Source organism: Heptranchias perlo, chromosome 1 (assembly GCF_035084215.1).
Source record: "Heptranchias perlo isolate sHepPer1 chromosome 1, sHepPer1.hap1, whole genome shotgun sequence".
In the NCBI taxonomy this organism is placed as follows: Eukaryota; Metazoa; Chordata; class Chondrichthyes; order Hexanchiformes; family Hexanchidae; genus Heptranchias; species Heptranchias perlo.
In genome coordinates, this window is record NC_090325.1 from 112,911,600 (window position 1) to 112,927,194 (window position 15,595).

General features: G+C 44.3%; 1 protein-coding gene across 1 annotated transcript in view; it reads left to right on the forward strand.

Annotated features, from left to right (window-relative positions):
* Positions 1-15,256, forward strand: part of LOC137306429 (collagen alpha-1(XXV) chain-like) — a 349,317-nt gene extending 334,061 nt beyond the window's left edge. Inside the window, exons 3-4 of the mRNA XM_067976017.1 lie at positions 14,478-14,522; positions 15,201-15,256. Of these exons, the coding sequence (XP_067832118.1) occupies positions 14,478-14,522; positions 15,201-15,256 (101 nt within the window). The remainder of the gene's footprint in view (positions 1-14,477; positions 14,523-15,200) is intronic.
* The last annotated feature ends 339 nt before the right edge of the window (positions 15,257-15,595 follow it).

Genomic DNA, 15,595 nt, shown 5'->3' on the forward strand with positions numbered 1-15,595 from the left:
AGAAACAAAAACATGTCAATAATCCAGTTAGATTTCTAGGATTGCTCAGCCCAATTCTTATCCTCCTAGTTAATGAAGAATTAGGAACACAGCATTGTGGCATGAATTGTATCCAACCCAAAAGAGAGCTGGAAAAGAGTTATCTGGGAAAATGTATGCAAGCAGTGCCATAGGCCATCTTTGACAGTGTTACAGGTGGTGGAGAGGAAGGATGTTTGAAACCAACTGGTTCAGCCCTAAGGACAAGAGGAAATGGAATTATGCTGGTAGCTATGAGAAAGGGGAAGTTCAGGGCAACAGGAGGTAAAAAGAACATTGGAACAACTGGTTTTAGTTATTTAACCTGTTCATTGCAGGTGCCAACTCAATATTGAAATCTGATATTATGTCCACATTTGTACACACAGACGCAAGTATGCACATACGCACATGCACACGCACGCACGCACCAAACTAGGAAACTGGCAAAAGCTGACTGACAGCTTCAAAGTAAAGACTCTTGCATCAGAACAATCGGATTCCTTTGTGACATAGTTCAGGGGGTGTAGGTTGCTAGTAGTGGGCCAGTCCTGCATATTATTTATTTAAACATTAGAATAGTAGAGTGTTTAGACTAATTGCCATGGGGTCATGCCATGTGCAGTGGAGCCTTCACTTTAATGCTACAGAAATCCTTTTTAACACAATTAAATGGATTAAAAAGAAACTTGGCTGTGATGGAACAAAAAGCTCACAGACCAAAAACAGCCCTAAATATAGGCCTGGTGACCTGAAGGTGAAGCATCAGACCAAATGCTGCAGTAGTGGGTTTAAAATTTACTGAGGGACAATGTGTGTGCTGAAGGCAGGAGCTTCATTTTAGAGGGCGATCTGGGGGCATCCTCAGAAAAGTTTGGTTTTTGCCACTTCATTTGATGCATTTGCTGACATTATAAATTGAGCATGTTGTGATTCTGCCTTTCAAGCCAAAAATAATTTCTCCTGGAAGGGTTACAAGTTTTTTAAATATAAAGATGAAGATAAATGTACAGACTTTAATGCAACTTTACTGAGTCCAATAAATCTGGCCTCAGATAGACCATGTTACTTTGTGAACATAAATCGTTTATTACACACTCCAAGCAGCCGTGTATTCTACATGCACAAAACAAAACTAGACCGCTATTCCATCTACCCCTATCCCTGACCCCATAACATCCCAGAGGCAGGAGTGGTATTGCATGAATTAAGGGCATGCTGATTTAACTATTTTAAATAAACAACTTGAAATGGCCGGAAGCTAAATATGCCAGGTACCAGCCTTGTGCCCATGGGCAGGGATTCCCAACATGGGAATACCCATAGCTCACACATGGGGGTAGAGTTTAAATATCGTGTGGCTGACCAGCGGAGCATGAGGGCCGAGCTCCCGATCCCACAGGCCTCGTTACCGTGCTACCGGCGAGCTGCAATGCCAAACAGGCACCTCACTGCAGCTCATCAGCTCCGGGCCAGCGCAATATCGAGCGGCCGATTCGGCCGGAAGGAATGTAGTTCTGGCGGAAAGGGAGGGCTGACAATCGTGGTGGGGGTGACTGGGCGGCATTGCTGCACATTATTCTTGTGGAGCCTGTAGAATCACTCCTGCTCCTTTTGGCCCCACAAAAATAATTCTAAACTTACCTCTTCTGCTGTACTGCTTATTATAACTGGGTGGAGCATGCACGGTGCACACTCCCCCCAGTTGTCCCTTGAAATTGCAATCTGGGTCCAATGTATGTTATTGGACACCGATTTGCATATTAAAAGAGGCTACTGCCTGAAACAGGCAGACGCCACCACCATCCAGTGCAAAGCCCTGAGAATGACTTTGGCCAGAGCGCCAGTGTAAACAAGGTGGTAAGCCATTACCCAAGTTAAAATCTACCCCGCGGTATCATGTTTCTGGATTTCTGATTGTGCTTCCATGGGGGAACGTCGGTATAATATACAGTGAAACCTGTACAAACGGACACTCCCAAAACATGGACACCTGCAAAAAACAGACAATTATTGACAGTCCCAAATAACTTGTATTGTAACAGATCCAAGCTGCACCTTGAAACCACGGACACCCGCTAATTACAAACTACAGAGAGCCTTCATTGCAACAAGTCTGTTTGCAACTTAAAACTTGGGACCTGCAGGTCAGCGCTAGGCAGCAGCGGGTGAAACGGCTTTTGTAGAATGGGGAGCTGTTTACCCAGCATCCACAGCGGCAGAGAACCCGTGCTATCTCTGGGATTGAATGCTTGCATAGCTGTATCCCAGGGATAGAGTGGTTTCTCTGCCGCTAGGGATGCTGGGTAAAGAACTCCCCATTCAACAAAAGCTGGGAACTGCATCGGGCAACACCACATCTCACTCCACCAGTACATCAGGCTCACGAGCTGCTAACAGTCCCCTACCCACCATCCAGCACTTCAAACATTAGCAGCTGCAACACACGGAGGAAGGGGGTCCTAGACAGGGGTCTGCAGGACATTAATTCCCCCAAATTTGGCTGGGATCGCCCAGGCACTCCGACCCTACAGTTATAGGGCCAGAGTGCCTGGTTGTTAATACCTAAGCTGAAGGTGACTGGATTCATCTGAGTTCAGCAGGGGTAGTTGTTAGAGTCATCTGTTGAGGTTCTACATCCTGAAGTCAGAATTAACAAAAAAGATTGAAAAACCCACATTCAGAGTCAGTAAGGATGCAAAATCAGTCAAGTCTTTTAAAAACAGAAAGTTGCACGAGCAGTCAGGTCCAGCAAAGGCTGTGAGAAGGAAATAGATAGTAATTGTTTTCTTCAAGTTGAGCAAGACGAGCCATCAATATGGGAAAGTATAGCTTGTTCCTTATTTTGTATTATTATACAAGTTATATTGATTGAACTAAGTGAATCTGATTATTCTGTTGCTCTGTATGTTAATGTGCTGTGAAATAAAGCAGCTTAAAAATTCACACCTGGCCTTGTCTCACTGAGTGTTTGCTTAGCTCATCTTCGGAGAGATTGGAGAAGCACACGTGCAAAAAACATGAGTATCGAGTTCAGATCACCCCTTGGTTTTGCTATTGTATAGTTATATATTGGGCAGCATGGGCACACCCCTAATGTAAGACACTCGGACCATTTATAGGAGTGACTGGCACTACTGCATCTGAGAACATCTAAGGAAAGACCTTGTAACGCATGGGCTAAAACGCTGACTGTCAGCTTAAAAAGTTAACGGTTGGCACACACACATGAACACATACACAGCCCTACATCCTGCTGGTATGCTTCCTCCTCCACCTGAAGCAGGAGGTGGGGAATGGACTGAGCTGCGCCCACATTGCTCCAGGTGCCTATCTGGCCATTCTGTGCTCCGTTGGCATTTCTGCCGTACCGGGATGGACTGTGTTGCACAGATCATCCCAGATGCCAGCAAAATTGATGCCATTTTATGCTGCATTGGCAAGAAGTGCACTTGGGAAGCATGAGACTGGCTGAGTTGCACACATCACCCAGGTACCATCAACACTATTCCAGGACCAACAAATGGGTAGTGTGACCTGACAGGCTTGCTATGTTGTCACTTTCATCCTCCCTCCTTGCACCCATCCAAAATGTCACCTCCCAAGATGGAACAGTGTCCTCCTTCAAAAACCGTACTAACTTAACAAAGAATGAGCAAAACACATGTAATAAAAGGCAATTGGGTTTCCAACCCAGGCCATCTGGCTTTGGGTCTCATGTTTGACTGCAGAAACGCAGTCACATTAAAACTGTGATATTCTTTTGTTACCAGACAACTATTTTTTACAAAGCTGCCATATTAATCACTTTTGCGGTCTAATATATATTTTCTGAATTTACTTCCAGAAGAATGGATACTATAGCTTTTCATGAACAATATTAAACTGAATTTAAATCCTCCCGATTGACAGCAGCCGCTCGGTTCTCCAACTTCCGTAACGCTCTGTCAAAGCGTCTGCTTTACAACTTTTGCTGAAAAAGATTCCAAAGATCTAATAGAAATATCGTTTGACAATTTATTCTAAAAAAAGTGCGAGTCGGCTTAGCTGTAACGGCCAACTACCGTTGAGGCCAACATTAGTATCTAAAGCAACAATGAATGGGGTGTAATAGAAAATTCAGATGGATTTATGCAGTGTCGAAAAGACATGTGCCTTACCTGTAACATAACAGCACATTCTTTGTATGGGGAAATGTTTAGCTGTCAGTTTTAGCAGGTAAATCCTGAGATTAACGAAGGTAATAACATTCTTTTACAAGCCAGCAGTCATGTAGCACCTGCACCCTGTAATTACCTTATTGGAATAGCATGTTTTCACGATTCTATCAGATGACGGCATTTAAACTTGAAAGTACCAAGGAGATCTTCGCATTTTGAAACGTTTAATGGTGGGAGGTTTTGTTCTTGCTGGAATGTGAGCAGCTACTGGAGAAAAGAACGATGTCCAGGATCGTTTCAACAACAAGAACCATACCACTTGCTCTTTCCACCTTTGGACACTATGAAATGCCCTATGTTATCTAAATCAATTTGCAAGCAAGGAAACCTGATGTGATAATCCATTATTATCGCATTGGAAAGAAATTAAGTGTAAACCAAAAACATTTCTGGCGCATCTTGCACTGTCAAAATGTCAGGATGGTGTTACGCTATCAGATGCTTAGGGTGAATGTCTTCATTATCGCTGTCGACTCTGTGACAATATATCTCCAGCAGTGCTCTGGTACTGCAGATAATGGTGTTAAAGTTACCATTGCTACAGAATGTGGCCTGGGATGTTCCAGGTCTTGCACATTCTCCCGAGATGACCGCCAGGATGAAGTAAGGCTTTTAAACCCGTATTGATGTTTGCCAATTTTTTTTTTGTTTAGTTGAAGCCATGAACAAAGTTTTAAATGAAAGGCTAAATGTAAAACAGTGTGTAGGAGACAAAATCAAAGAACAAACTTTCATTTATACAGTGCTTTTCACATTCAGAGGATGTCCAACACACTACACAGCCAATGAATTACTTTTGAAGTGTTGTCACTATTGCAATGTAAGGAAATGCAGCAGTCAATTTGCACACAGCAAAGTCCCACAAACGGCAAATGAGGTAAATGACCAGTTAATTTGTTTTGGTGATGTTGTTTGAGACGTAACTGTTGGCCAGGACACTAGGACAATTCCCCTGAAATTCTTCAAATAGTACCATAGAACCTTTTATGTCCACCTCAGCAAGCTAAAGGGATTTGGGTTTAACATCTCTTCAAAAGACAGCACCTCTGACAATGAAGCACTCTCTCAGTACTGTACTGAAGTGCCAGCTCAGATTATGTGACGATGTCCTGGAGTGTGGCTTGAAAATGAGGGCCAGGATTTTCCTTCCAGTGGCGGTGCTCTGGTGGGTTGAGACTTCTGCCCAACTCTTTGACACCACTGCAACTCCAATCCAGTTTCCGTGGTTTGGGGTCATTACAGCTGCAGTGTGGGCTTCTGGTGTTACTCCCGCGGTCAAGAAAGAACCCGCCAGTGCCTGGCCACAAATTCCTGATGGTGCTATAGCAGGGGACCAAGGCCAATGCAGGTATATTGTCGGAGGTCAGACTGAAGAGAGAGGAGACCTTCACTGGGTAACCTTGGGGCCGTTACTACTACTTCCGGCCACCTTCCACATGGCAGTCCAGGGAATCAGGCAGACAAGGAGGAAATCCGTCAGTATCCCAGGGGCCACTTCACCCCCACCATTTGCAGGCAGCGGGTGGAGAAGGAGCAGCCAGTGGGTATCCCAGTGGGATGGGGCGGGGGGGGGGGGGTGGAATTCCAGCTCGGGCAGTGAGACTGAATTCTTCCTCACTATGTTAGATAGCGCAAGTTGCCTTCTGTACTGTCTAAAATGCATGAGTTAATTAATTAACTAAGATTTTATGTTTTTAATTGAATGTTAAAATCCGTGGTAGATACATGAGTACCCTCACCATGTAGCTCAAGAGGATATTCTGCCCAGGGAACATTTTGATAGTGTAATCTGCAGTAGTCAATGGTAAACAGACCATTCTCACTGTTCGATTTCAAACATATCTTTTTTGGGGGGGAATCAAAACAGTTGTTTAATTTTGTATAGTTAGAGTTGTTTGGCTGCCATTTATAATGTGCATCACCTCTAATTTTTTTTTAACCAGAGGGTTTTAAAAAAAGATTTCTTCATTTTTGGTTTTCTTGTTTTATCCCATTCATGCTATGCCTCATTCCCTTCCTACTGACCATTAGAAAGGGAGTGCAAGTGCATCTGTGGTTCAGTCTCCCTGCTCTCCCACTGACACTGGAAAATTCAACATGTGTAGAATCACAAGTGGAAATCTACATCAAACCACATCACGGTACAGAATTTAACACAACACCTGGGCCATGCAACAAAGAACTTTTATATGTGTAGAAAAGGTTGTGAAGTAAATAAAGCAGGTATTATTTTTTGCTTTAATTTTTCTTTTAAATTTATGATTCACGCCATCTTCTGGGCAGGTGCTATTATTGCACTTCCTGCTAGGTACAGTACACGTACAGTTCGATGATTCAAACAGTGCACGTACAGTTCGATGATTCAAACAGTGCACGTACAGTTCGATGATTCAAACAGTGCACGTACAGTTCGATGATTCAAACAGTGCACGTACAGTTCGATGATTCAAACAGTGCACGTACAGTTCGATGATTCAAACAGTGCACGTACAGTTCGATGATTCAAACAGTGCAATAGTCAAGTGTCAACTAGTGCGCATGCTTTAACGATTAAAAACTTGAATGTGCCCTCCATCATTACAGCTTTCCTTTAACGAGAATAATGCAAGGTTGCCATCCCTCATTACTTTTTACAGAAGTAACACCTGTAGAACAACCAGTTAACTTTTATTGCCCTTACAACATGCAATTTTGACTTTTACAAAAAAACACATCTTAAAAATTGATGAGGCAATGGAGATTTTACAAAATGCTTCAGAGATCAATTATATAATAGTGGAACATACTTGTATAGAGTAAGATAAGGTCAGCGGACCAGGGTCAACAGACCCAGATTACACGGCTGCTCCTCACTGTACCCAGGGATATCCGAGCTCTATGCGTGGTTTTTCTCACCAGCTTTCATGGGCTCGAATTTAGCAGGCCTGCGGGTTCCCAGCGGGTGGTCCTCCGGGAGCGTCGAAAACGCGGACGGCGAAATTAGTGGGTTGCCCACGCGATCGTAGCAGGCAACCCACTAATAGGAATCAATTACCTGCTCCTCCGGGGTCCACGGCGCTGGCCTGCGCGTCGGGTGGGCTGCGCATGCGCAGTACGATCTGTCAGCTGGAGGCTCTCTAGTTAAAGGGGCAGTCCTCCACTGACAGATGCTGCAACCAATGGGACAAATTGCAGCATGGAGCAGCCCAGTTTAATGATGCCTCACCCCAGGTATCATCAGATGGGGTGAGGAGGAGGGGGAGGACACAGATCTTCCCCCCGGCGGGCGGGAGGAAGCGGCCTGCCTCTGCCACCAAGAAGGCCTGGCTCGAGGTGGCAGAGGGGGTCACCTGCACCACCAACATATGGCCCACCTGCATACAGTGCAGGAGGCGCTGCAATGACCTAAGTAGGTCAGCCGCAGTGAGAACACGTAGTCTTTCCCCTGCACTCCGTCTGCCACAACACTGCCCCCACCCCAAATTTCCTTCGGCACCGCCAACACTATTCTGTCACATCACCCTTCATACCCACTCACACCCCATCCTCATCTTACCTCCACCTACTCACCTCGCCAGTACTCATCCTGCCACTAACACGCGACCCAATCCTCATACAATCTCATGGCTCCATCCCATACTCACCCTCTCGTGCATCTCCCTCATGGCCAGCCTCACTCAACCTGCCACTACCTGTGCTGCAGCCACAGGGCATGCATCACATATGCGCAGTAGGCAGCGTAAGGCAAACGTCTCGTCAGCATGAAGGGGGTGCACAAGGGTGTCTGAGGGTTTGTCATGGGTGTTACCCATATTGAATTTCAGAGCAACAAACAGCACACATTATATTGACACCACCACTGCCATGTCTCCGCGAATCCTGTCCGTTGTGTCCAATAATGCCCGCTCCTGGGTATCACTATGAGGACCCACCACCGATGCCACCCATCGTGTTACTGCAGAGTAGGTGCAGGTGTATTTGCAGGGCTCGTCCGCGCAGACGACTGAGAGACATCGGCGGTGTAGCCGGCTGCACCCTGGAAGGATGCGGAGGAGAAGGTGTGGAGGGCAGTGGTGACTTTGCCAGCGACAGGTAAGCAGTTGGTGCTGGGGCCAGCCAGGAGCAGCTCGGCATGAAAGAGGCTGCAGATCTCCACGACTACATGTCGAGCGAATCTGCGCCTCCCTGTGCACTGCTGCTCGGAGAGGTCCGGGGAGCTGCGCCTCGGTCTGTGGACCCTGTGGCGAGGGTAGTGCCCTCTGCGACGCGTCTCTCTCTGCGGTAGCCCTCCCTCCTGCTGTGCAGGTGGGCGTGCAACAACACCGTGTTGGTGGGATCCACGTCCCTGCGGCGGACGGCGTGGACTGCGAGGCTGCTGGTGCTGGTCATGCTCTTCGTCCTCCGAGGGTCTCCACACACCACCCAACTGGCAGGTGTTGGTCTGAGGGGTTGTGCAGGGTAGGTGTGTGGTTCCTCGGACTGGGGCTGCGGTTTCGTGTCGGTCTGTCCTCTGGCTTGGCGGGGGGTGGTGGAGGGCAGGGGTTGCCCTATGTGACGCGGTGGCCTCCTGCGTGGGTGAGGGCTCTCCCCCGTGGAGCGCACCTTGGCACCTGCCACAGGCTGCTGGCTGCAACACGCCTGGTTGGAGGGAGACTGTTTCCCCCAGTGTGGGAAACTCACTGCCTTGAACCTAAAATCCCACACTTCCTCTTTTGACAGCTGATTCAGCTCATTAAATGACCACAACGAGCAAAGTAAGTACTCTCAAGTGGAACCCCGCTGGCTTTAATTGCCTGCGGGATTCCCACCAGCGGGGCTTGCGCGCGCAGCCCCGCACGTCAGCGCGGTACCCGGAAGTGGCCGGGATTTCGTCGCGATCCGGTCACGTGACCGGAGATCGGGATTTTCAGGGCCACCCCGCTGGGAACCCGCCGGAAACACACTCCTAAAATCGAGCCCCATAAGTGGGCTAAAATTTACTACTAGTGAAGGCCAACAGGGCACATTATCTGCTCACATTAAAAATTAAGGTAAAATCTTCAGGTGCTTTATTGGAAACTTGCCTGGCTTTCCACTGGACTGCAGTTAAACTACCTCTTTGCCACAGTATGGTCAGTGTGCTGACCTTGCTCCTGAGTTAAATTTCTGGTTTTGTATTGATGCACACTTGGTACTCCTTCACATACTGTAAAACTGATAATATATCTGGACCTTTAATCTGCTGATTGTCACATTAATATATGCAGTAGCAGGGTTTTTAACCCCTGGGCGGAAAGCATAGGAGAGGCACCACCTGGGAGTTGCCATGGGAGGGCCAGTCATTTTTAAACCACCGAGCCTCATTAACATTTCACCAGCCAGTTGCCTGCAGGTATAAAGAGGCAGATAGCTGGCTGCCACAACGCGAAAATCGTGCAGCCAGCCCTCGGGTAAGATGCAGGGTTTTAGTAAATTTGTACGGTAAGTTTTGTACTTAGCTTTTGGGGCCTCCGCTTCTTCTTTGGCAGTTTTTATTGGTCAGATCATCCACGGTGGATGCCCTGGTCAGTACGCAGTTAAATTGCCTGAGAACCTATTTCGTCATCGAGCCTCATTTGAATGAAAACATTAAGCTGCGGGCGAAAGAAAACGGGCATCCCGATGCAGCTCGCCAGTTGGGATTTGATGAATTCCAGCCAGCTCTGACACCTAGCTGGCCCACAGGTTGATTTTGTGGTGTTGAGGAGACGAAGCCAAGGGGAGCAAGCTCGGGCCAGCAACGGCTCACTACTCCTTTAAGGACCGCTGCAAGCTCCGCCCATTTGTACAGAAAATTTGCGTCGGGGGTCCTACTAGAGTAGGACTCCAATTTGCATAATATTGCAGCTTTCCACCTGTTTCAGGCTGTCCATACATAGGCCCGCCTGAATACGGCATCAGACGGGCCTTGGGTGTCAATGGAGCGGTCATGATGCCCCCCTCCCCAAGATTTTCAATTCCCCCTCCCTCCCATTTTTATGCTGCAAAATGGATGGCCCTGAGTTGAATTGTTCCCCCATTAAGTTCAGGCTGTGTGGGACACAACTTTTGTGCAATTGGGAGAGGCCAGAAAATAGGTCCTGTTTAGTACAAATAATATGGGAGGTAATTGTTAGAAAATAGGAACAGGATGACTGCCTCATGGATTAGAGATCACATCTGCACTAAGACACAGGACAAAAATGCTTACTGAAAGTTTTTGTTTCCTCCCTCAACATTGTGCCACCTGCTCCTGACATTCTCCTTCTGCTCTGTATTGTTGTTTTGTCCAGGACAGCTGTCAATGTTGCCCTGTAATCAGCCAAAGGAAGTGTGGTTCAAGAGGGCAAATCAAATGATTTCCGTTTCTTTTCCCTTCCCAACTAAGCAGAACAATTTTGAATGACAAGTAGAACTAGGAGTTCAAAAATCAGAACATGCAACTTGCAAGTTAAGTGTTCAAGATATCGACTGGGAGCTACCCCTAGAACACCTGCTTATTCCATCTCACTCTACCTCCAGCCTGTCTAAGGCTAAAGGTTCAGCCGACAGGATTTTTCACCTGAATTGCACCAGTTTTCCAGGCGGGTGGGTGGAAAATTGGTGGGAAGCTGTACATCCGGGCTCCTGCCCATTTCTGTGCCTGCACCAATCTTCCATCAGATGCCAGAAGGACCCAACTACGTAAGAGCAGGTGTGTTCAAATCAGGTGGTAAGGACACAGTGACATCATGTGTTACATTTCCCGTCATTACCACTTTAACAACACTGGCGGTAGTTATGCCAGCATTTTACTGGCATCTAGTGTTGCTAGGGCTGGCGGAGAGAGATTATAATTAAAATGGAGTGTTTCTAGAGCCAGCAGATGCGATTTTTCAAGTTCAAATGGGCCATCCCAGCAAATATAATGAATTTGTGATGGGATCGGAGTACTATATCCCACCATCAGGTTTTGCCAGGAAATGAAGAGACCACACACTTCTGTCTGTCTGGGTAGTGACCGGCCCTTTTTTGTAGCTATCGATGCCAGAGTTCTGCAGCAGCAGCGATTTTTTTCATCCCCTCCCAGCCTGGTGGTGGACTCCCCAGTAGGAATCTGCCAAAATAATTTGCATAGGGCTGACCTCAGGAGTTCTCCAGGGTCGGCAGAGGAACAAGTGGTTGGGCACAAATAACGTCCCATCAGCCCAATGCCCCCAGATCTTGCCCGAAGGAAAATTCCAGCTAAGTAAGTCTTCTCCATCCTCATATACTGTTCTAGTTACTATTGCATTATTAGGAATTACTTTACCACTATTGCCTTACAAAATGCTTCATCAACTATTATTTACAAGTGTGCAGAGGCTGCCAAAGGCAAAGCCTTGCTTTTCTTGGTAAAAACTGTGTTTATACCCAAGCAATATAGACAGCAAGTTTAGTTCACATCAAGGATGACGAGAGCACTTTAGACTGTAATCGCTCAGGGTTTATATTTCCAGATGACCATCTCCTTGATTTTATTCATACAAATTTCCCAGCCCAGTTGGTGCTTTTTTTTGCTCTGCAGAAAATGATAACCTGTTTCTGCCAGCTTGATGCCAATCTCCCAGTTCACAACCAAGTTCAGTATAAGAATAGAACAGGAAAAAGAAAAATGGAAGACAAGAGTACTTGTCTGGAAAACTAGCAACTTGCAGTGAGATAAAAAGGGACTTTGCCCAGATTAAATGGAGGGAAAAAATTGGCAAGTAGAACTGTAGATCAGCAAAGGGAAATACTTAAACAGGAGGTGAAAAGAATACAACTAAGAGCATTCCAGTAAGCTAGAAAAGGAAGTGCATTGAAGGCTGGGGCTCCAGAGATGAATAAAGAGATTAATTCAAGTCTGAAACAAAAAAAAGGATTTAGCACTTACAGGGCAAACAGTAAAAAAGAAAGCCAGAACAAAGGAAAGAATATGGGAAAACTATAGAAAGGACAATTAGAAAGACTAGGAGGGAGTGTGAGAGAAAACTATCAAAAAAAACATGATGAGCAATAAAAAGGCTTTCCCTTTTTTCTACTACTGTAAAGTCATATTATTTCCCTAGGATGTGGTGACCCACCTAGTGACTTTAATAGAATAAAGTTAGGCATAAATTCACACATACATTTTATGAAACCATTGTACTATTAAGGGTACATTCACATAGATATTTATTGTACATTTAGGGTGTGTAGTCACACACATTTTACGAGTATACAACCATACATAGTTTATGGAGTAACTGCACACCCTGACTGCATGGTGAGTGTTGGGGTCACCTATTCTTGAGTTACCTCATCTCTTTTCAACCCAGTGATGTACTGCACCATGGACCTTTCATCTAGGCTTCTGAATAATAATTAAAATAAGTTCCTTACTAAATACATGCAGATTTTCAATTTTGTAACATCAAGGCAGCGTTCCTGAATATTATGGAATAGAACTGGAAGAAATAAATGACAGCATTACAGAACATTTCTTAAGAAAATGACACACTGTACTCATTATAGATTTATTTGTTGCACAATTTTGATTTTGATTTGAAAATGCGACCACGGGCCTCAAGATTCCAGCAGTGGCTCTATGGTTACAATATGTTATAATATACACAGGAGGATTGCACACCAGCACAATTTTTCAGTAAAACACTTCCTTCCTGTCAGCTAACACCATTATAATATTCTCAACAAAACTGAATGGGCAGAATGGTGACTGTAAGGGGAAATTTACAGAGATGGAAGATATTAACTCCAATGGCAAATCTTAAAGAGTGAAGGTCCCTTGCACAGGTCATCAAGAAACAAAAATGGCTGTGGGTGTAATCAGATTCTCAGGATTCGAGGTAATGCTTGAAAATTTAGCTTCATGGCCCCCCTCAAGTAAGTTTCATACATTGTGCTCGTAACACAATCCCAGCCATTTCACAAAAATGTGAAAATTGGAGGAAAGCACACAACTATAATTTCTATAAATAATAATGCGATTGGAGCAATCATTTGTTAAAGTGTATTGTACAAGTGGATTTTGTTTTAATTTTTGATGACCAAAATAAAACTTAAAAAATTAAATTCTAGTCTTGTCATTTCTTTGAGTTTATTTTGTCAATTTATGTAACCAAACGTGTGTTAAACCCTTATCTGTATATGTATTTGATTTCAGAGCCTGAGTAGCAGGTCTCCTGATTGGATCTCAGGTCCCATAAACCTGTGTTGGAGATTGATAGTGTGATATGATAACAGGGACTGAATGTTCTGGCATACTTTTTTGACCCCCCTCTGAGACTTGGGTCTTCCATTTAGCCCTGACTGATGGAATAAAGTCTTTTCTTTCTGATGGCTCCAAGACTCAAACATGAAATGGGTTTGTGCCAATCTCAAACCAGGACCTGGGAGATGTAACTCCACAACACAAAATTCCCTGTTATTTGGCAGTAGTTGGTAGTCTCAAACTCAGGTATCATTCTTGCTATGTTCGGGTTAAGGGATATTTTGGAGTCAAATTATCTTACCTCTAACGATACAGGATTTAACCTTGATATTGATATCAGCTGGACAGATGGTGTGGTTAGAGTTACAGAATTCTCCACACCCCAAAAAATGGAACGTTAATAAATAATATTAGAATCAATAGTATGAGAAAAAGCCATTAGTCAAATCAACCTTGTTCCAATTTGTCCTTTAGACAACCCTGCTCACAAATTACAATATAAATTGGATGTATTGCTACCTCAACTTCTTTGTACTGGAAGCAATGTCTGTTACTCCTCAAAGAATTGTATGAGTTCTGTCAAGCACGGTCATCCCTTTTGAAATCCATGCTGGCTACTTCTAACTATTTTATCTTTATCTGGACATGTGGTAATTTCATCCTGAATTAAAGATTCCAAAATTTTCCCTACCACAAATGTTAAGCAAAACTGGCCTGTAATTACCTGGATTAGCTCTGTCTCCCTTTTTAAAAATGGGTACTACATTGGCCACTCTCCAATCCATGAACAAAACTAAATTGTAATTCTTCAGGCCTTTCTGATGAGACACTTCTGTATTAGTGGTCCTAAATCTGAGGAAATTCAGTATCCATGGGCACATTGCACCCAAGACCAAAGTGCTTTCTGTGCTCTTACCTGTATGGATAGAGTGTCATAAAAATATATTCACTGACAGAAAACAGTAGTACAGGATTGCTTTCTTTCTTATTGTCTGTTAAGTATGTACATCTAGTGAGCAACAACTAAATTAAGCTTTGTCTTGTTGTTCTAGGCCCTCCAGGAAAGCGAGGTAGAAGGGGCAGGAATGGAGTACCCGGTAAGTATCAGCACTGGCTTCAAAATGTTGCATTTTTTCCACATCAGTATTTAGTCATTAAAGTACAAAGGTAGTCATAGCGTGATGTTTCACATTAAGTCGATTATTCCTAGCCAGGCTTCTACTTTATTAATCGTAAATACTGGGTTTATTCTGTAGTGATGTAATAGCAGCAACCCAGCATGACTTAGTGTACTGGAATTGTGTTTGTACTGCACCAATCTGGAATTGTTAATGCATCGAGTAAAACAGCTGCAATCCTTGGCATTAAACCTTTGCTTTTTCTGTTTAATATGCTACACGTTTAAGGCAGATTAAGCTAATGAGGGGAAAAAATCTTTAACAAAACCCAGCTGAGAATTTCTTATCATTTTTAAAGTAAAAAATGAAGAGTTTCAAAATGTGTTTATTAGATATGTGGATATACAAATATATATATATATATATATATATATGTATATGGATATATGTATATGTATATATGTATATGGATATATGTATATGGATATATATATATATATATATATGTATATGTATATGGATATATATATATATATATATGTATATATATATATAAACAAAGATTAAAAAGTAAACGAAAGCCAGGTGTGAAAAGATTAGATGGTAAATATTAGCAAAAATGCATCTATCATGTAAGGTGATTATGTCTTTCCTCAGCTCTTGGACAGGCTGTTACATTGAGCATTATGCCATTGAGGGAAATTATTATTTAACTGTGCACCGTTTAACTAACTGGGGGGAGTTTTAACCCCCCTGCCACAATGGGTGGGAGAGAGTTGGGGGGCAGGGGGGGGGGTTCAAAATTAGAAATCGCCTAATGCCACCCAAACCCGCCGCGTTCACTCTAGAGAGGTGGGACACTTCATTATAATATTTAAATCAGGCTCCCATAGTGCAGTTGGGAGCCTGATTTAAATTTAACGGTTGCCGGCCGGGTTTCCCAGGGCTCAGGAAACCCGGCAGCGAAATGGAGACGGGACCAGTCGGATCAGACAGCTAAGTGCTTTTTATAGCACTGCTTGTGAGCCAGGAGGAGCAGGAGTGTTCCACTC